The 21,200-nt window shown below is 43.4% G+C and overlaps 1 protein-coding gene across 9 annotated transcripts in view; it reads left to right on the forward strand.

Annotated features, from left to right (window-relative positions):
* prkag2a (protein kinase, AMP-activated, gamma 2 non-catalytic subunit a) overlaps positions 1-21,200 on the forward strand; it is a 447,918-nt gene that overhangs the window by 405,515 nt on the left and 21,203 nt on the right. For all 9 annotated transcript variants that reach the window (XR_007249582.2, XM_048551429.2, XM_048551437.2 and 6 more), the window contains 2 exons: positions 6,620-6,678; positions 10,971-11,016. Coding sequence is in view for 8 of the 9 variants with exons in the window: in XM_048551429.2 (XP_048407386.1) it covers positions 6,620-6,678; positions 10,971-11,016 (105 nt within the window). In the remaining variant the exon portion in view is untranslated. The remainder of the gene's footprint in view (positions 1-6,619; positions 6,679-10,970; positions 11,017-21,200) is intronic.

Genomic DNA, 21,200 nt, shown 5'->3' on the forward strand with positions numbered 1-21,200 from the left:
GTGACAAGTGGTGTCCCGCAGGGTTCAGTGTTGGGGCCGCAGCTGTTCACTTTATATATTAATGTTCTGGAAGAAGGGACTGGGGGCATTCTGGCAAAGTTTGCCGATGATACGAAGTTAGTTGGAAAGGCAGGTAGTACTGAGGAGGTAGGGAGGCTGCAAAAAGATTTAGACAGTTTAGGAGATTGGTCCGGGAAATGGCTGATGAAATTCAACGTGAGCAAATGCGAGGTCTTGCACTTTGGAAAAAAGAATACGAGCATGGACTATTTTCTAAACAGTGAGAAAATTCATAAAGCCGAAGTACAAAGGGATCTGGGAGTGCTGGTCCAGGATTCTCTAAGGGTTAACTTGCAGGTTGAGTCCTTGACTAAGAAAGCGAATGGTAGGCCTAACATACGATGAATGGCTGAGGATCCTGGGATTGTATTCATTAGAGTTTAGAAGGTTGGTGGGGGATCTCATAGAAACTTACAAGATAATGCATGGTTTAGAAAGGGTGGATGCTGGGTACTTGTTTCCATTAGGCGGGGAGACTAGGATCCATGGGCACAGCCTTAAAATTAGAGGGGATCAAGTTAGCACGGAAATGAGGAGACATTTTCTCAGCCAGAGAGTGGTGGGCCTGTGGAATTCATTGCCACGGAGTGCAGTGGAGGCCGGGACATTAAATGCCTTCAAGTCAAAGATCGATAAATTCTTGATCTTGCAAGGAATTAAGGGCTATGGGGAGAGTGCGGGTAAGTGGAGTTGAAATGCCCATCAGCCATGATTAAATGGCAGAGTGATCTCAATGGGCCGAATGGCCTTACTTCCACTCCTAGGTCTTATGGTCTTAAAGTCAGTCAGGCTGGAGTATAATTTCACATACATGACTTCAGCATCCATCAGCTGTCTGTACTTTTTTTTTCTATTCATTTGTGGGATCTGGATGTCGCTGGCTGTGCTAGCATTTATTGCCCATCCCTAGTTGCCCTTGAGAAGGTGGTGGTGAGCTGCCTTCTTGAACCACTCCATTCTACTTGCTGAGAGTTGACTCATCATGCCATTAGGGAGGGAATTCTAGGATTTTGACCCAGCGACAGTGAAGGAACTGCGATATAATTCCAAGTCAGGGTGGTGAGAGGCTTGGAGGAAAACTTGAAGTTAGTGGTGTTCCCATATAGCTGCTGCCCTTGTCCTTCTAGATGAAAATGTTCATGAGTTTGGAAGGTGCTGTGAGAGTAGCTTTGGTAAATTTCTGCAGTGCATCCTGTAGATAGAAGCGGCAGTGTGTACTGAGCATCGGTGGTGGAGGAAGTGAATGCTTGTCAATGTAGCGCCAATCAAGCAGTCTGCTTTGTCCTGGAAGATGTCAGCCTTTTTATGTTGTTGCAGGAAAATGGGGTGTATTCCATGACACATGTGACTTGTATTTTGTAGATGGTGGACAGGCTTAGAGGAGTCAGGAAGTGAGTTAGTCACCACAATATGCTTAGCTTCTGGCCTGCCCTTGTAGCCACTATGTTTACGTGGTGAGTCCAGTTGAGGTCTGGTCAATGATAACCCGCAGGATGTTGATAGTAGGGGATTCAGTGATGGTAATACCATTGAATTCCAAGGGGCGGTGATTTCATTGTATCTTATTTGTGACAGTCATAGCCTGGCATTTGTGTAGCGTGACTGTTGCCACTTGTCAGCCCAAGCCTGGGCATTGTCCAGATCGTGTTGCATTTGAACATGGACTGCTTCAGTATCTGAGGAGTCGTGAATGGCGCTGGGCATTGTGCAATCATCAGCAAATATCCCCATTTATGATTTTATGATGGAGGGAAGGTCATTGATGAAGCAGTTATAGATGATTGGGCTGAGGACAGTACCCCAAGGAACTTCTGCACAGATGTCCTAAAGGACATTATTGATCCAGATGGGTTTTTCCCTGACAATTGATATCGGTAGATTGTTAATTCCAGATTCTGTATTGAATTCAGATTTCGCCATCTGCCATGACAGGATTTGAACTCAGGTCCCTAGAACATGAGAGATAATGGGAACTGCAGATGCTGGAGAATTCCAAGATAATAGAATGTGAGGCTGGATGAACACAGCAGGCCAAGCAGCATCTCAGGAGCACAAAAGCTGACGTTTCGGGCCTAGGCCCTTCATCAGAGAGGGTCTAGGCCCGAAACATCAGCTTTTGTGCTCCTGAGATGCTGCTTGGCCTGCTGTGTTCATCCAGCCTCACATTCCCTAGAACATTAGCTGAGTTTCTGGGTTAATAGTCTAGCGATAATACCACTAGGCCATTGTCTCCTCTTGCCCATTGCACTGCTTACAATTATCCTATGTTTGTAGTGAATTGAATAGGTTTTTTTTGTCATGAGATTATCAGGTGGATAAGAGAATTTGAGTTAAATGTTTCTTCCCCTTTTGTCTAAACTGGATGAAAGAGAAAGGCTTTGTCTGTGTTGCACTCTGAGAGGAAATTGTCATTCTTAGGCTGGAAATGGAAGTTTGCAGCCACCTCTTTTCTACATCTGATTGCATAATTTAACTAACAGCTTCACTGTAGTTAAACGACCCATGCCCTTTTTATCCCAAATTTTAGTGGACGCATCAGTGTCTAGAATCTACCTTGCACCCTCTGGACCGAGCCCAAGCCAGAATACAGGCTCTTCTGTATTTTAGAAAGTAAGAACAGTAGCCTGTCCCACACTACAGTCAATGAAAAGGTCACAACTTAGAATAAAGTAATTCAGCCAGCTCCAGCAGGTCACATAGGATCACAGATTGGTGTCCAGAGCACTGAAATTGGACGAGTGAATGTAATAAAAACCAGCGTGCTAATGAGAATCAGCACCTGAAATTTGTTCAAGGACAGAAGTCCATATGAAAAGCAACGTTTTCAAAAATGTTAATGTTTTTGGGCAATGTTTTTCAGTTAGTTAGATTACTCATTTTTAAAAATCTGTCTATATCAGCCTTGAATACATTCACTGACCTAGCCTCAGCAGCCCTCAGTGGTCAAAAAATTCCACATAAAATCCTCTGAAAGAAGTGTTTTTACACAGCAAAGTAAAAACAATCTATTTGTACAGGAAGCTGAAATGAAGACCATAAAAAGTTTTGTATCATTTCAGCAGTCTATCAAATTGAGTCTAAAAACCACCCAGCTGTTAGCAAGTCTTCCCAAATTATCAGATATTATGATAGTGAAACCAATGAGATTACACTTCAGTTCTGTTGCTGGTCATGATCTCCCAGACTAATTAAGGTAGCTGGACGTGTTTCTAGATTTGGTATGCAGGATATAATTAACATTGTGTGAAAAGGAATTTCAATTATCTCATTTCGTTTCTTGGAAATATAAAAATAGTTTGATTTAATGGAGGTCCCTACTGCTCTTGTAGCATTGTCAAATCCCTCCGTGTTGTATTCAGCAGTTCATTTTTTTCAGTTGCCACACCTCTCAATTTATAAATATCATAGATTTAATAGAATCCCTACAGTGTGGAAACATGCCACTTGGCCCAACAAGTTCACATCGCCCCTCCAAAGAGCATCCCACCCTGACTGATATCCCCTATGCTTTCCCCATGTCTAACCCACCTAGCCTGAACATCTCTGGACAGTATGGGCAATTTAGCATGGCCAATCCACCTAACCTGTACATCTTTGGACTGTGGGAGGAAACCGGAGCACCCGGAGGAAGCTCACAGACGCGAGGAGAATGTTTGTCTGGAGTTTGCACAGTCGCCTAAGGGCGAAATTGAATTGATCTCGGGTCCCTGGTACTGTGAGGCAGCAGTGCTAACCAGTGAGCCACCATACTGCCAGGTTCAAATAATTTAGTGATGTGTAATTTGGTGATCATTTTTCTGAGAAGTTGGAGGATTCACTGATAATGATAGAAAATAGATTTTAGTGTTGTGGATAGACACTGGGCAACTTTTAAGTGGAAATTGGGCAAACAGCCACTATTTAAAATCACAACAGTATTAAGGTGCACATGTTATCCTGTTAATAAGCTAAATGTTTTACTCAACTCATAATAACGTAAAATGTGGAATTATAACTTGTGTGTACACAGTAACTGAGCACAGCTTTGGGTGCAGAATCTCTTGGACATCTCAACAGAAAATACAATCTTGGTCAATAGTTTGTACTTCATAAGGAGTGTTCTAACAATTCTATTAAAAGTTATAGATATTGTGTGTTAGAACTCTTTCTTTGAGCCCCAATACAGTTGATTGAGACCCAGCATGATGTTTGCTTATATTTTGCTGTTGGGATCTAACCTAGCTCTCCCAGGATAGCATTAGCAACACATTGAAGCTTCATTAGTCTTCCTGGGCGTGAAATTAATCTTCAGCAGTAACGTGAACCAGGATAGCAGATTGACAGCTGAATTTTTAAACATTTTCTTTTCCATTGAATTTTAACAAGGTGTCACTGCTCATTTTGTGCAGCAGTCCAAAATTAATTTCAACACTGACTGTACAACTACACCTAGGAAGTTGTGTTGCAACGTTCATCTAGTTGTACAGTCTACCTGTTGTTTCAGGAAACTCTCCTGGATGCTGTTCACAAATTCTGCCCCATCCAAGCCATGCTACTAAAGGAGGTGATTCTACTCTCATAGATTCATATATGTCAACAACACAAAAGGAGTCCATTCAGCACGTTGTGTCTGCACCAGTCAACAAATTCCATTTTCCAGCTTTTGCCCATACACATGGAAGCTCTATAGCAATACTAGAGAATATATAAATCCTGCTTTACGTTATTGTGGTTTCTTATTCGGACATTAAGTTCCAGACACCTACCACCCTTGCTGATCAAATTCATGTGGCACGTGCTGCCCTTCGCCTTCTGCCTCTTTCTTTACATCTATGTTCTCTGGTTATTGACCCTTCTACAAATGGACTAAGTGCACATCTGTCCATGCTATCTATATCCTTCATAATCAGCCCTATCAGGTCCCTTCTCAACCTTTGCTCCTCCAAGGAAGACCACCTGTTGTTTCCTCATGGGTCAGACCCTCACTCCCACACAGCATCCTGGTAAATCTCTGCCCCCTTAGTAGTGCAATCATATCCTTCCTGTAATGTGGTGACCAGACTACATGCAGTACTCCAGTTGTGGCCTCATCAGTGTTTTATACAGTTCCAGCATATCCTCTTCACTCTTGTATTCTGTGCCTTGACTAATAAAGACAAGTATCTCATTCTTTCTTAATCACTTTATTTACCATCTGTGGGTTCTGTGAATATATGCACCAATGCCCCTCAGTTCTTCGGTACTTTTCCTGGGTCCTACTATTTATAGTGTAACATTAACTTCCTTGGGCATCTCCAGGCGCATTCTCTCTCACTTTTATGGATTGAATTCCAATTGTCACTGCCCAGCCCAGCTAATCAGTCTGTTGATTTCCTCCTGCCATCTATGGCTATCCTCCTCACTATTTACAACTCTACTGATGTTTTTTTTTGTCAGCTGCAGTCTTTTTGATTGCATCTACTACGTTTACATCCAAGTTATTAATGTGCGCCACAAACAGAAAGGCCCCTACCACAGGACCTGCAGAACGTCACTAGAAACAGACAGGGAAAGATAGGGTAGGTAAGATGAAATATTTCCACTAGTTGAAGCTTCTAGAACCAGGGGACTTGGTCTAAGAATTAGTGCCAGGCCATTCAGCAGAGATGTGAAAAAATTTCTCCATGCGAAGAATGGTCTATGTTGATTCAATTGTTAGATTTAAATCTGAGGAAACTTTTTATTAAGCAAGGGTACCAAGGGATATGGGCCTAAGGCATACGGAGTTAAACACCGATCAGCCACGATTTTTATTGAATAGTGGAGCAGGCTCAAGGGGCAGAATTCCCTACTCCCTGTTACTTTGAGTGCAACATAGTGAAGAGGGAGCAGTGACAGAAAAGGGATTTTGGAGCTGAAAATGGAATGAATAAATTGAACTAATATAACATGCTATCAGCTGCATCGTGTGGTAAATGTGTTCACGAAAAAAAAGCATGGCTGTCTTCTCACAATCCCATTGACCCTAGTGCTAGTAACAGCTCTAATCCTATTTAAGACTCCATTTCTATTCAGTGAAGTCATGCAGGACAAGAAATAGAATGCTGCAAGGCTTAGAGCGAACATTGCAGGAAATCCTGACAAGGCAAAATTGTGAATCTTAAACATTCCAAGTGCAGTGACTAAAGGGTGTCTGCTATGTGTTCATGTGTTGACTCAAAATCAGTTTGGTGCTGCTTTTAATGTATGTAGAAATGTGTAGGATAAAAAAGGTATTATCGATTCGCTAATCTTGAAATTTTGAAAAAATATCTTTTACTACTTTATTCTTCATATACTTGAGCTTTGTTCTGAATGTACTTGATTTTACATCCATTCTCACTTTACTGCTAGTGGATTTAATGTTTGTTTATTGGCAACTGGAAGTAATATAGTGGGGTTTTCTTAACCCAACAAGTGAAAACTCCATGCGTATGTAAACATTATTGCTGGGTTTAAATGAAATAGATTTTCACAAGAATATCCCAAATTTCAGGTTTCAGTGGTAACAGTGTTCTGCAACATTTTGTAACCTCAATTAATCATATTTGTTTTCCCCTAGGAATGTTAACCATAACAGACTTCATTAACATACTCCACAGATACTACAAATCACCCATGGTAAGTGCTTTCAGTTGTCAACATTAATATTTTGGCAAATGAAGCAAGTAAGTTTTTTTTTGTTGAGAAAGTAACTGGCTTAGTTGAAATAAATTTGCATACTTTAATCAATATTCATCTTAATAATATTTGTGGAGAAAACACAAATGTGTTAGATTCAAGACATTCAGCCTCAGCATCAACAACCACTTGAATAACTTTAATTTATCTAGTCTGTTTGTGATAAATGCCCCAAGGTACTTCATAGGTGTATATGAAGTCAAAAAAACAAATACCATAATTGCTGTTGTTTCGTGGTTTTCAAGTTGGGCTGAAAACAATTTCTTTGTACCTCTTAAGGAAAGAACACTTCCCAAAATACAGTTGTATGTCAGATTGTATTTGGACTTAAATCTTGCATTTACTCTTCTTGTTAGTAACGGGTCTCTGTTGTCTCCCACAATTGGGAAGGCCAAATCTATCACCATTTCTCAACATATTCATCTGTATCAGGGCTAGAGATAGTAGGAACTGCAGATGCTGGAGAATCTGAGATAACAAGGTGTAGAGCTGGACGATCGCAGCAGGCCAAGCAGCATCAGAGGAGCAGGAAGGCTGACATTTCGGGCCTGGACCCTTCTTCAGAAAAATAGACCCTTCTCTAGATCCTTCGCTAGCCCCTTCAGGGCTATCTAGGTATCAGCTGTAAGGCTGTGTTAAAATTAATGCAGCAGAGGTTGAAAAAGGGACAGTGTAGACTGCCTTGAAGGTAATGTGTACCTCAGTTGATTAGCAGATCAAAGAAAAGTTGACTGCATTTAAATAAGATAATTTAAAAATAAGAAGTTGTGAGAACACAAGTATACTGAATCAATATTATTAAAACTAAATATACCTGATTATTTGACCAAACTTAAGAAACATTATCCAAGACACATTAATCTGCTGGATCAGCATCCTTCTGACCCCCATCCCTCATTAAACATTCTTGTACCATCTACACATTGTGCTACAGCAGTTCAGCAAGGCTCTTTTCCACCATCTCAAAGGCAGCAGGTATATGGAATCGAGACCACTGCAGGTTCCCCTCCAAGCTCTGTCCTGGCCTGACTTGGGACTATGGTGTTCGTTCTTGCTTGGTAAGAATCTTGGAACTGCCCATGCCCACCCCCAAAAAAAACAGCATTGTGAACATGCCAGCAATGTTCTAACTTTTGCTGGCCCTCTGTCATGATGCATGCATTTGTAGTACTGAAAGCCACAAGATAAATTTCATGTAGTATCCTGGTCCCCGGTCTCTTGAAGGATCAAATACCAATTGTGTTTTGACAGTTTGTGCTATGCAAAAACAATTAGAATTCTATGACCAGGCTGCAGGAATCCTCATTAAGAGTAGACTTTCACCGTCTAAGCGTTTGAAGTCCTTCTGTTTTAAATTTCTAAAGATCAGAGTTGTCTGCCTCATCACTCGTTGTTCTGCTGTAATTTTCTCCAGCATGTGATGTTGCATCATTGATTATATTTATAAGCAAAAGAATTGACTGCCAGGCTAGGTACAGAAATAACAGCATGAGACTCGAAGTAAATAACTAAATCAGAAACGCAGAAAAGTGAGATACAGGCAAAAAGTAGATACAGTTAATAAGAGTACAATAGGTGATTTTACCCCCTATGGCAGTCTTTCTAGATGCAAAACCTTTAGTGCATTTTTTTAAACGTATTTCATCTTGTTTCTCCATTCTTTACTTCTCTGCTATAATCTCTCATGCTCTAGCTCTTTCTCACTTTCTCATTTGCTTTTTATCCCTGTTTCTTTCTCTTGATTTTTATCTCAGAATACAGTAGGCAGCTTGGCCTCCATCTGCACTATCATAAGCATTTCTTTGAAAAAGGTATCCAATGAGAGTTGTTTTCTATCTCTCATGCTATTTCTTGTTCAGTCTTGCTCTGTCTTGTATACTGTTGTTATATTGATTATTTATGTATTGTGTACCACTTTCCAACTTCCTTTTCTTTTCCCCACCCCATTTGGGTTGAGTTGGAATAAGGCTATGGAGGCAAGTAATTAAGTGTATTTAAGACAAAGATAGGTTCTTGGTTAGTAAAGGGGCTCAAGGGTTCCAGGGAGAAGGCAGGAGAATGGGGTTGAGAAAATATCAACCATGATTGAGTGGTGGAGCAGACTCGATGGGCTGAATGACCAAATTCTGCTCTTGCATCTTTATGGTCTTATGGATAGGTTGGTTTGTGTTCCCTAGAATAGAAGAGGCTGAAGGTGAATCTGATAGAAGTATACAAATTCTGAGGCTTAGACAGGATTACATGGTGAGAATCTTTCCCCATGGCAGGTATGCCTAAGACCAAAGGGCATAAGTTTAAGGTGAGGAGTAATTAGTTTAGTCGGGATCTGAGAAAAATTTCTTTCATCCAGAGGGTGGTACAAATATGGAACGTACTGCCTGGACAGGTGGTGGAGAAAGATACTCCTGCAACATTTAAGAAGCATCTGGACAAGCACTTATTATGCCAGGGCATAGTAGGCTATGGACCAGTGTAGGTGGTAAGGATTAGTATAGCTTGGTGTTTGTTGTTCGGCATAGACTTGTTGAGCCCAAGGGCCTATTTCTCTGCTCTGACACTGCATGACTGTGGGAGCTGTTCTCTTCAACTTAGATTATGCAAACTAACCGGAAAAGTTCGCTTTTACCCTGAGAGAGTTTTCTAAATATTCTGATTATTCTCTGGCATATTGTTCAAATAGGAGACATGAATACAGTTGACTAAAATTTTGGGGTTGTCTAAATAGTAGGTTATAATAAAATGTGAGGCTGGATGAACACAGCAGGCCCAGCAGCATCTCAGGAGCACAAAAGCTGATGTTTCGGGCCTAGACCCTTCATCAGAGAGGGAGTTGGGATGAGGGTCCTGGAATAAATAGGGAGAGAGGGGGAGGCGGACCGAAGATGGAGAGAAAAGAAGATAGGTGGAGAGGAGAGTATAGGTGGGGAGGTAGGGAGGGGATAGGTCAGTCCAGGGAAGACGGACAGGTCAAGGAGGTGGGATGAGGTTAGTAGGTAGGAGATGGAAGTGCGGCTTGGGGTGGGAGGAAGGGATGGGTGAGAGGAAGAACAGGTTAGGGAGGCAGAGACAGGTTGGACTTGTTTTGGGATGCAGTGGGTGGAGGGGAAGAGCTGGGCTGGTTGTGTGGTGCAGTGGGGGGAGGGGACGAACTGGGCTGGTTTTGGGGTGCGGTGGGGGAAGGGGAGATTTTGAAGCTGGTGAAGTTCACATTGATACCATTGGGCTGCAGGGTTCCCAAGCGGAATATGAGTTGCTGTTCCTGCAACCTTCGGGTGGCATCATTGTGGCACTGCAGGAGGCCCATGATGGACATGTCATCTAAAGAATGGGAGGGGGAGTGGAAATGGTTTGCGACTGGGAGGTGCAGTTGTTTATTGCGAACTGAGCGGAGGTGTTCTGCAAAGCGGTCCCCAATCCTGCGCTTGGTTTCCCCAATGTAGAGGAAGCCACACAGGGTACAATGGATGCAGCATACCACATTGGCAGATGTGCAGGTGAACCTCTGCTTAATATGGAAAGTCATCTTGGGGCCTGGGATAGGGGTGAGGGAGGAGGTGTGGGGCAATAAACAACTGCACCTCCCAGTCGCAAACCATTTCCACCCCCTCTCCCATTCTTTAGATGACATGTCCGTCATGGGCCTCCTGCAGTGCCACAATGATGCCACCCGAAGGTTGCAGGAACAGCAACTCATATTCCGCCTGGGAACCCTGCAGCCCAATGGTATCAATGTGGACTTCACCAGCTTCAAAACCTCCCCTTCCCCCACCGCATCCCAAACCCAGCCCAGTTCATCCCCTCCCCCCACTGCATCCCAAAACCAGCCCAGCCTATCCCTGCCTCCCTAACCTGTTCTTCTCTCACCCATCCCTTCCTCCCACCCCAAGCCGCACCTCCATTTCCTACCTACTAACCTCATCCCACCTCCTTGACCTGTCCATCTTCCCTGGACTGACCTATTCCCTTCCCTACCTCCCCACCTATACTCTCCACTCTACCTATCATCTTTTCTCTCCACCTTCGGTCCGCCTCCCCCCCCCCCTCCCTATTTATTCCAGAACCCTCACCCCATCCCCCTCTCTGATGAAGGGTCTAGGCCCAAAGCTTTTGTGCTCCTGAGATGCTGCTGGGCCTGCTGTGTTCATCCAGCCTCACATTTTATTATCTCGGATTCTCCAGCATCTGCTGTTCCCATTATCACTAAATAATAGGTTGGTTTTTTTTCATTTTAGGTACAAATCTATGAGCTAGAAGAGCACAAGATTGAATCATGGAGAGGTAGGAACAACACATTCCTTTGTTTTTGACCTCTCAATCTATCTGATACTTCACTAATGGGGTCATTATTAATTTGTGAGCAGAGATAGTAATTCTGGATGGGAGTTCAACTGTTTTTTCTAAAATATTGACTTATGTTGAATATTTTCTGAGCTGATAGATGTGCACTTTTCACAAGTATTTTGATCGACTAGCCTTTGGAGAACACAGTTAAAATTACTTAGAGACCTATTTTCTTTTAGTTGTTTTCTTTTACTTTTAATTTTCTTTTACCCCTCACAATCCTAAGTGAGGCATTTACCTCTAGCCTTTCTGTTTCCTGAGTAGTTCCTACTTTTAAACGATCCTCAGAAATTATACATTTGTGTCATCAAATGATCCCCAATGTATAGCAGTTTCAGTACAGATTGTTTTCGATTTCATGTTTCAGTGCCCCTGAAAGTCCAAAATAATCAAGTTCCTACAATAAACGCCGGGTAAAGCTTCACAAATGAAAACCGTACCACCTGCTTTTATTTCGGTCCAAAACCTTTGCCTTTGCCAATCACCTTGTAATTGTACTAAAATGAATGGTAATCAACTATCCTGTTGTTCTCAGGATAACACACAAGATATCCAAGTAATGAATTAAAACTTATACATCAGCACTGATGTAAAAACAAACTGAATGTACTGACACTTCTAATCTCCAGTGTGAGATTGACCTGCAGATTACAATCTTAAACAGTTCATGGCTAAACAGCAAGAATTCCAACTGATCCTTATCTTTTTGGCTAAACAGAAATTGTGTCCTTGAAGCTTATCCAGCTGCACATTGGCTGAATAAAACCTTGTGCATCATATGCCACAGCACCTTTGCCCTTATAAAAATGCTGCCCTTAGGTTTGTCAAGAAAATCACCATGGGTGATGCAGCTTTCCTTTCAGTTCGCTTCCTGTTCTCCTATTTATTTTAGAAGCTGTGCGTGTGCAATTCTACAGGTCCGTCCAAGTATATTTTTTTCCACTTTATGTACCTGCACAATCAATGTTGACACTTTAACTTCTTCAACTCCTTCTAAGCTGGCGTCATTTCATAACTGTTGGTCATCTGTCCTAATATCTTATGCTCTTGTGAAGGGTCTTGCAGTATCTTACTGCTCTGAAGGGCCTGTGTGAAAGGGAGGTGAATTTTAGCAACTAGGACAGCATCACAGCAGGTTTCATTGAGTAATAACCAGAGGCTAATTTTTTCTTCTAGCACTTTGCCCAAAGAGAGGCATTAAGACCAATTTATAGTACTTCACCTAGCCCAGCTGAGATTGTGAAACTCTATCCAGTTTGACCTTGTCTGAGAGGATCTCCCATACCATATGGTTCAGTTAGTCACTAAACCATATGGAGAACAGTCAATAAAATGTATGTTGTCCACATGCTCCTTTGAAAGTACTTTATTTCTGTCATATTTTTAAAAAGTCTGCTAACCTGGTTTGTTCCTAGCCAATAGCTGGGCATCTGAAAGCTGACTAGCATCTCAACTTTAGAGGTCCAGATCTGATCCATTCCTATGCTCCGGAGCTAGTTCAGTCTCCAGGATTTGAAGAATACTGATCCCTTAATGGAATTTCTGGCTGCCTCTGGAACCCCACCTCTTCCCACCATAGGTGCAGGATGTTGCCACTGCAGGCCTCAACTCGGGTGTAGCTGAAGTGAAGGGGATGAGGGAGGATAATCATTCATGGGTTGATCGGTCATGATTTTTTTGAGGCTTTTACATTTTTCATTTTACATATTCCATGATTCATCCTAGCATAGCAGAACTATACGTTAGAGCCATGTGACATCTTCTCATTCATAATTGCGATGACACTTTGGTACCAGGAAGCACTTTAACAACTCTTTTCCATCCTCTGCATCTCACTTGTTTTCAAGTACAGCAGGTCTTCTCCTAGGAGAAATGTTGGTTAAGTGACAGAGAGCCAGTCAAACCCATCTCCCTACCAAGTGGAGACACTGGGCTTGATTTGGAGATGATAACTGCCCCTGGCCTCCCTTACAATGCTCACAATGTTTCCTTGGCCATCATTCCTTCAGTGTGGCATCTTTTCTGTGATATGTTTTTAGAAAAAAATCATCAATATTCAGCTGCCAAATACCATGGGTAAGAATCAGACTCCCACTGCCTATGGCAAGGACTAAACAACACTATGGGATATAAAATGAAGCAGAGCAAGATAGCAGGCGAAGGTACATCTCCCCATAATGCTTCAGTGCTTTCTATGCTCGGTTTGAGCAGAATGCCAGTGGCGAGGCGATGCCTGCCCTGACAGCCCCAGACACGCCTGCTCCCTCTGTCACTGCTGCACATGTCAGCTCGGTCTTCCTGGGAGTCACCCAAGGAGAATGTTCCCGGCCAAGTACCCCGATCACGTGCAAACCAACTGGTGGAGGTATTCACCGCCATATTCAACCTCTCCCTCCTACAAGCCGAAGCCCCCACCTGCTTCAGGAACACCACCATCAACCCTGTACCTAGGAAAGCACATCCAGTGTGCTTTGACTACTGCCCAGTGGCTCAGACTTCAATAATCATGAAGTGCTTAGAGCGGCTGGTCATGACCCACATCAACTCTAGTCTCCCAACCTGCCTCAGTCCCCTATAACCTGTTTACCAATGTAATAGTTCCACAGCAGATGCCCTTTGCCCAGCCCTGCACTCATCCCTAGAACATCTGGACAACAAGGACACCTAAGTCAGGCTACTGCTGTTGACTTCAGCTCTGCCTTCAACACGATTATCCCCACCGGACTGATCTCAAAACTGCATGACCTTGGTCTCAGCTGAGCCCTCTGCAACTAGATCTTCAGCTTTCTGACCCAGAGACCGTAATCAGTGAGGCACCTCCTCCACAATAACACTCAACACTGGAGCCCCCACACAAGGATGCATCCTCAGCCCCCTGCTGTACTCCCTGCATACCCACAATGTGTTGCCAAATTATGAATGAACACCATCTACAAGTTCACTGACAACACCACCGAAATAGGATGGATATCTAACAACGAGAGTCCAAATACAGAAGGGAGATAGAGGAGGGCTTGGTGATGTGATGCAATGAGAACAAACTCTCTCTCAGCATTGGCAAAACCAAAGAACTGATCATTGACTTCAGAAAAAAAGGAGGAGATCACGACCCCATCCACATCAGCGGAGCTGAGGTTTAAGCGGGTGGACAGCATCAAGTTCCTCGGAGTCGCGATAACTGACGACCTGTCCTGGACTTCCCATGTAAATGCGACAGTCAAAAAGGCACAGCAGCGTTTCTTCTTCCTTAGGCAGCTCTGGGAAGTTTGGCACATCCATAAAGTCCGTCACCAACTTCTACAGATGCACCATTGAAAGCATACTGTCTGGGTGCAAAGCAGCCTGGTATGGCAACTGCTCTGCCCAGGTCTGTAAGAAACTACACAAGGTGGTCTGCACAGCCAAGACCATCACGGAAGCCAACCTTCTATCCATACACTCTATGTGCATGGCTTGCTGCTGCGGAAAGGCAGTCAACATCATCAAAGACCCACTGCACCCTGGTAATGACCTCCTACAACCTCTTCCATCAGGCAGAAGATGCAGATGCCTGAACACACACGCCCAACCAGGTTCAGGAACAGCTTCTTCCTTGCCATTGTTAAACTGATGAATGGACTTTCTGGCCTCAAATAATGCTGATCTTGCTAACGTTGATCTCTCCTGGCACACACCCAATGCAGTGTAACCTGTATGCCTCGCAGTCTTTTTGAGCTGTACATCATTGCTTACTATGATCTGTTTGTACACAAAGCTTTTCACTGTATTTCAGTACATGATCAATCAATCACACTGCTGCCTTTTGACGAGAGCTGTGCATGAACGCCATGTCTTCAGTTCTTTGCTTGTTCTGGAACATTGCGTACTGATACTAATTTGAGAGATTTATGATGTGCAAGAAAATTGTCTTTGATTGCTTTGGAGACTTTATTAGTACAATGCTGGAGAAAAGCATTTGTATCCACTGATTAACTCAGTGACTCAGTTTTTTTTTCCAAAACAAATGTTGGATAGCTTGAATGTTTTGATTTGAGTTTGACTTCTAAAGTGCGCCATCTCATGAGCCATTATAGCAAAGAATCAATTTGAGCTTTTCTATTCATTTTTAATGCTTATACAGTATTGTACGAAGTCAATGCAAATTTTGTTTTCCTTCATGCATATAGCCAGACTTGGGTTAATTATTTTGGCCACTTCATTCGCTGAGACATAAAGCATTTCTCTCCTATTTTGTACCTTTTTCTGCCTCCCATTCCCTAAATGTACAATGTTAGTGTGAAGTTGCTGAGGCCTGTTTGCCTAACACTGTCTAACACAATTTAGACTTGGGCTCCCTAAAGTCCTCCTTACAAACAACTTGGCTAGTCCTAAAATTAGGAGAGCTGCCTTAGAGGAATCAAGCAATAACCAGACATAGTTATACTTATGGAATCATATCTGACAGACAATGTCGCAGATGCCACCATCACCAGCCCTGGATATGTGTCCAATCAGCAGGACAAGCCCAGTATAGGTGGAGTCACAGTGATGGGCAGTTGACGGCGTTATCTTCAGAGTCCTTAAATTGACTCCACCCCTCCGAAGCCTCATGGCTTCCGGTTAAGCATGGGCAAGGAAACCTCCTGCTGCTAACCACATACTGTCCTCCCTCTTTAGACGAATTGCACCTCCCCCCCTATTGAACAACAGTTGAAGCAGCCACAAAGTAATTAGGGTACAGAATGTACTCTGGGCTATTTTAATGTCCACCACAGAGTGGCTCAACAGCAGCACTGCTGATCGAGTCCTAAAGGACATAACTGCTAGACTGGGTCTGTGGCAGGTGGTGAGGAAACCAACAAGAGGAAAGCCTATACCTGACTTCTTCCTTGTCAATCTGCCAGCTGGTGATGCATCTGTCCGTGACAGTATTGGCGAGAGTGACCACTGCACACAATCCCTGTGCAGACAAAGTCCCGCCTTCACATCGAGAACAACCTCCATCATGACGTATGGCACTGTCACCATGCTAAATGGTACAGACTTCGAACAGTTCTGGCAATCGCAGACTGGACATTCATGAGGCATTGTGGGCCATCAACAGCGGCAGAGTTGTACCCTAGTACAATCTGTGACCCCATGGCCCGGCATATCACCCACTCAAGTGTTATCATCAAGCCAGGGGATTAACCCTGGTTAAATGAAGAGTGCAAGACGGTATGCCAGGAGCAGCACCAGGCATACCTGAAGATGAGATAGTGGGAACTGCCAATGCTGGAGAATCTGAGATAACAAGGTGTAGAGCTGGATGAACACAGCAGGCCAAGCAGCATCAGAGGAGCAGGAAAGCTGATGTTTCGGGTCTGGACCCTTCTTCAAAAAATTCCTCTTTCAGAAAATTTTCTGAAGAAGGGTCCAGACCCGTAACATCGGCTTTCCTGCTCCTCTGATGCTGTTTGGCCTGCTGTGTTCATCCAGCTCTACACCTTGTTATCTCTATACCTGAGGATGAAGTGTCAATTTGTGGTAGCTACCACACAGGACTACTTACAAGCCGAATAGTATAGCAGCAAGTGATAGAGTCTAAGAGCTAAGAAATCTCATAACCAACAGATTCAATGGAGGAGGAAACTCCACAAATATCTCTATCCTCACTGATTGAAAAGTCCAACACATAAATGCAAAAGATAAGGCTGAAGCGTTTGCAACAATCTTCAGCTTGATAGGCCAAGTGGATTATCCATCTTGGCCCCCTCCAGTGGTCCCTACATTACAGATACCAATCTTCAGTCAATTTGATTGACACCACATGGCATTATGAAATGGTTAGAGGCACTGGATACAGCAAAGCCTCTGGGCCCTGACAACTTTCCAACAATAGTACTAAAGCTTGATCTGTACAGGTTGGGTGAGTGGGCAAATCAATGGCAGGTGCAGTTTAATTTGGATCAGTGAGGTAATTCATTTTGGAAGCAAAAACAGGAAGGCAGGTTACTACCTGAATAGCTGTAACTTGGGAGAGGGGAGTGTGCAGCAGCACATGGGCGTCATTGTGCGCCAGTTGCTGAAGGTAAGCATGCAGGTGCAGCAGGCGGTAAAGAAGGCAAATGGCACATTGGCCTTTATTGCAAGAGGTTTTGACTACAGAAGCAGGAATGTGTTGTTGCAGTTTTACAGGGCCTTGGTGAGGCCGTACCTAGAACATTGTGTACAGTTTTGGTCACCTTTTCTGAGGAAGGATGCTCTTGCTCTCGAGGGCGTGCAGCAAAGGTTTACCAAGCTGATTCCACAAATGACATGACTGACGTATGAGGAGAGATTGATGAGGTTAGGATTGCTTTTGCTGGAGTTCAGACGAATGAGGGGGATCTCATAGAGACTTATAACAGGACTGGACAGGGTAGATGCAGGGAGAATGTTCCTTATAGTGGGTATGTCCAGCATCAGGGGTCACAGTCTGAAGATTTAAGATGGACCATTTAGGATGGAGATGAGTAGACATTTCTTCACCCAAAGAGTGGTGATCCTGTGGAATTCATTACCATAGGAAGTAGTTGATGCCAAAACCTTGAACGTATTCAAGAGACAACTAGATATAGCATTTGGGGTGAATGGGATCAAAGGTTATGGGGAGAAAGCAGGGTTAGGTTAATGAGTTGGATGATCAGCCATGATTGTAAAGAATGGTGATGCAGACTCAATGGGCCAAATGGCCTCCTCCTGCTCCTACCTTCTATGTTTCTATGATGTGCTCCAGAATGTGCCGCTCCCTTAGCCAAACTGTTCTAGTACAGCTGGCATCTACCTCACAATGTGGAAAACTGTCCAAGTACACCCTATACACTAAAACCAGGTCAAATCCAACACAGGAAATTACCGCCCCATCAGTCTACTCTCGAGCATCAGTAAAGTGATGGAAGGTGTCATCAACAGTGCTGTCAAGCAGCACCTGCTCAGTGAAGACTAGTTTGGGTTCCGCCAGGGCCACTTACATCCTGATCTCATTACAGCCTTGGTTCAAACACTGACAAAAGAGCTGAATACCAGAGGTGAGGTGAGAGTGACAGCCCTTGACATCAAGGCCACATTTAACCAAGCAAGGCATCAAGGACCCCAAGCAAAACTGGAATCATTGGGGATCGGGGCAAACTCTCTGCTAGTTAGAGTCATACCTAGTGCATAGGAAGACAGTTGTGGTTGCTGGAGGTCAGTCATCTCAGCTCCAGGACATCTGTGCTGGAGTTCCTCAGGGTAGTGTCTCGGACCCAACCATCTTCAGCTGCGTCATTTCCCTGCATTGTAAAGCTATAACTGGAGATGTTCACTGATGATTGATTCTGAATATTGTACATTCACAATTCCTCAGATACTGAATCAATTCATGTCCAAATGCAGCAAGGTCTGGACACCATTCAGGCTTTGGCTATAACCTTTGCACCACACAAATGCCCGGTACTGACCATTATCCATAAGAGACAATATAATCATCGCTTTTGATATTCAGTACTACCACTGAAGCTCCCACTATCAGCATCAATGGGGTTGCCATTGATCAGAAATTCAACTGGATTCGTCACAAAAACATAGTTACAAAAGCAGATCAGCAGCTAGGCATAGGGAGGCATGTAACTCCTTCTCACTCTCCAAAGCCTGTCCAGTATTTATAAGGCACAAGTCAGGAGTGTGATGGAGTACTCTCCACTTGCCTGGATGGGTGCAGCCCCAACAACCCTGAAGGAGCTTGACAAAGCAGCCCACTTGATTGACATCACATCTACAGGCATGCACTCCCTGCACCACCAACACTCAGTAGCAGCAGTGTGTACTATCTACAAGATGCACTGCAAAAGTTTACAAAAGTCCCTTGGATAGCACCTTCCAATCCTACAACCTCTTCCATCTAGAAGGACAAGGGCAGCAGATACATGGCACACCACCTGCAAGCTCCCCTCCAACCTCTCCTATATTACAATTGACTTTTCTCTGTACCTTCTGTGTAACAGTAACACTATATTTTTCATTCTGTTCTATTACCCTGGTATACTTATGTAAAGTATGACTTGTCTGGATAGCACACAAAATGATACAGAGAAAAGTATCTTGATACATGTGACAATAATAAATCAAAAAGACATTCACCATCTTGACTTGGAAATATATCACTGTTCCTTCAGTGTTGCTGGGTCAAATTCCTGGAGTTCCCTCCCTCATGGAATTGTGAATCAATCCGCCACATGTGGACTGCATAGTTTAAGAAGGTAGCTCACCTTAAGAAGGGTAACTGGGGACAGGCAATAAATAGTGGCCAGCCAGTAATGCCCAAGTCTTGTGAGTGAATATGAAATAAAAGTCATTGATGTTAAATTGCTGCCTTACCTCTTTTAATCTTGTGTAGTTGTATATTACTGCAGGACATCCCAGTGGATTTTATAGATGGTTTCACTAAGTCTTTGCTCATTTAAAGCAATGGGATTCTGTTTGGAATGTTCTCAGAGTAAGAATGAGAGTTTTCAGACAGCCTATAACAGGATCCAGATGTACTACTCTAAGCATTGATATCAATTTTAGGTTAAATGTCATATTGCAGGGGTAAAATGTATGCTTCATGTAGTTCCATATTAATAATGGGTAATTTTAGTTTGAATGTTTGTTTAGTTAAGTGATTATATTTTTAGGGAATTGAGTAATTTTTCCAGTTCCTTCTATTTCCCCCACTCCTGAAGATGCTGAACTTTTCTTGGAGTTCTACTTTATGGGTGCAGATTCAAGTTTAAGAAACATAAGACCAAGGAACAGGACTAGACCCTGTGAGCATTGTGTGAGGTCAGAGCTGATGCCTTAACTCCACATCCCTAGTTGTGGCTGGGGAGAGGTTCCAGAAGAAGGGTTCGCAGTCTCAGGATATGGGATAGGCCATTTTGGACTGAAATGAGGAGAAATTTCTTTACTGAAACGCTGATGAACTTGTAGAATTCACCGTCATGGATAACTAAAGGCCAAATCACTGAAAGTACTTCAAGAAGTGGATTTCAAGTGCCAAAAAATTAAAGGGGTTGATAAAGTCACTATAATGCTACTGGACTCTTTCATTAGATGAAGGATGCCTCCTAGTAAGTTTAACATGAGGATCCAGTGGACTGAAGAATAGCTAATGTAACCCCATTTTTTAAAAAGAAGGGAGGGAAAATGGGGAATTATAGGCTGGTTAACCTGACATCAGTGGTGGGAACAATGCTGGAGTCAATATTAAGGATGTAGTAACTGAGCAATTTGGAAAGTGGTGACAGGGTAAGTCTGAGTCAGCATGGATTCACGAAAGGGAAATCATGCATCTCCCGGAATTTTGTGAGAATGTGACCAGCAGAGTGGACAAGGGTAAATCAGTGGATATTGTGGATCTGTACTTCCAAAGGGCTGATGACAAGGTCCCACACAAGAGATTAGTAAGCAAAATTAAAGCTCACGTATGGGAGGTAATTTATTGATGTATATAGAGAGCTGTTCAGCAGACAGATAGCAGAGAATTGGAATAAACAGATCCATTTCAGAGCAGCAGGCAGTGTGAGTGGGTGCTGCAGGGCTCATTGCTGGGACCCCAGCTGCTTACAATGTACATTAATGATTGGGATGAAGGAATTGAATGCCACGGTCTCCAAATTTACAGACAACACTAAGCTGTATGACAGTATGTGCTGTGAGGAAGACGCTAAGACGCTGCAGGGTGACTTGGACAGACTGGCTAAGTGGGCACATACTTGGAAAATGCAATATAATGTGGATAAATGTGAGGTTATCCACTTTGGTCACAATAACAGGAAGGCAGATTACTATCTGAATGGTACAAGAACAGAAGTCGCCAGAAAAGCTCAGCTGGTCTGGTAGGATCTGTGAAGAAAAATTCAGAGTTTCGGACCTTAAGATTAGATTCCCTACAGCTTGGAAACAGGCCCTTTGGCCCAACAAGTCCACACCGCCCCTTGAAGCATCCCACCCAGACCCATTTCCCTATAACCCACACACCCCTGAACACTGCGGGCAATTTAGCATGGCCGATCCACCTAGCCTGCACATCTTTGGACTGTGGGAGGAAACCGGAGCACCCGGAGGAAACCCACGCAGACATGGGGAGAATGTGCAAACTC

The sequence above is a fragment of the Stegostoma tigrinum genome, chromosome 2 (assembly GCF_030684315.1).
Source record: "Stegostoma tigrinum isolate sSteTig4 chromosome 2, sSteTig4.hap1, whole genome shotgun sequence".
Classification (NCBI taxonomy): domain Eukaryota; kingdom Metazoa; phylum Chordata; class Chondrichthyes; order Orectolobiformes; family Stegostomatidae; genus Stegostoma; species Stegostoma tigrinum.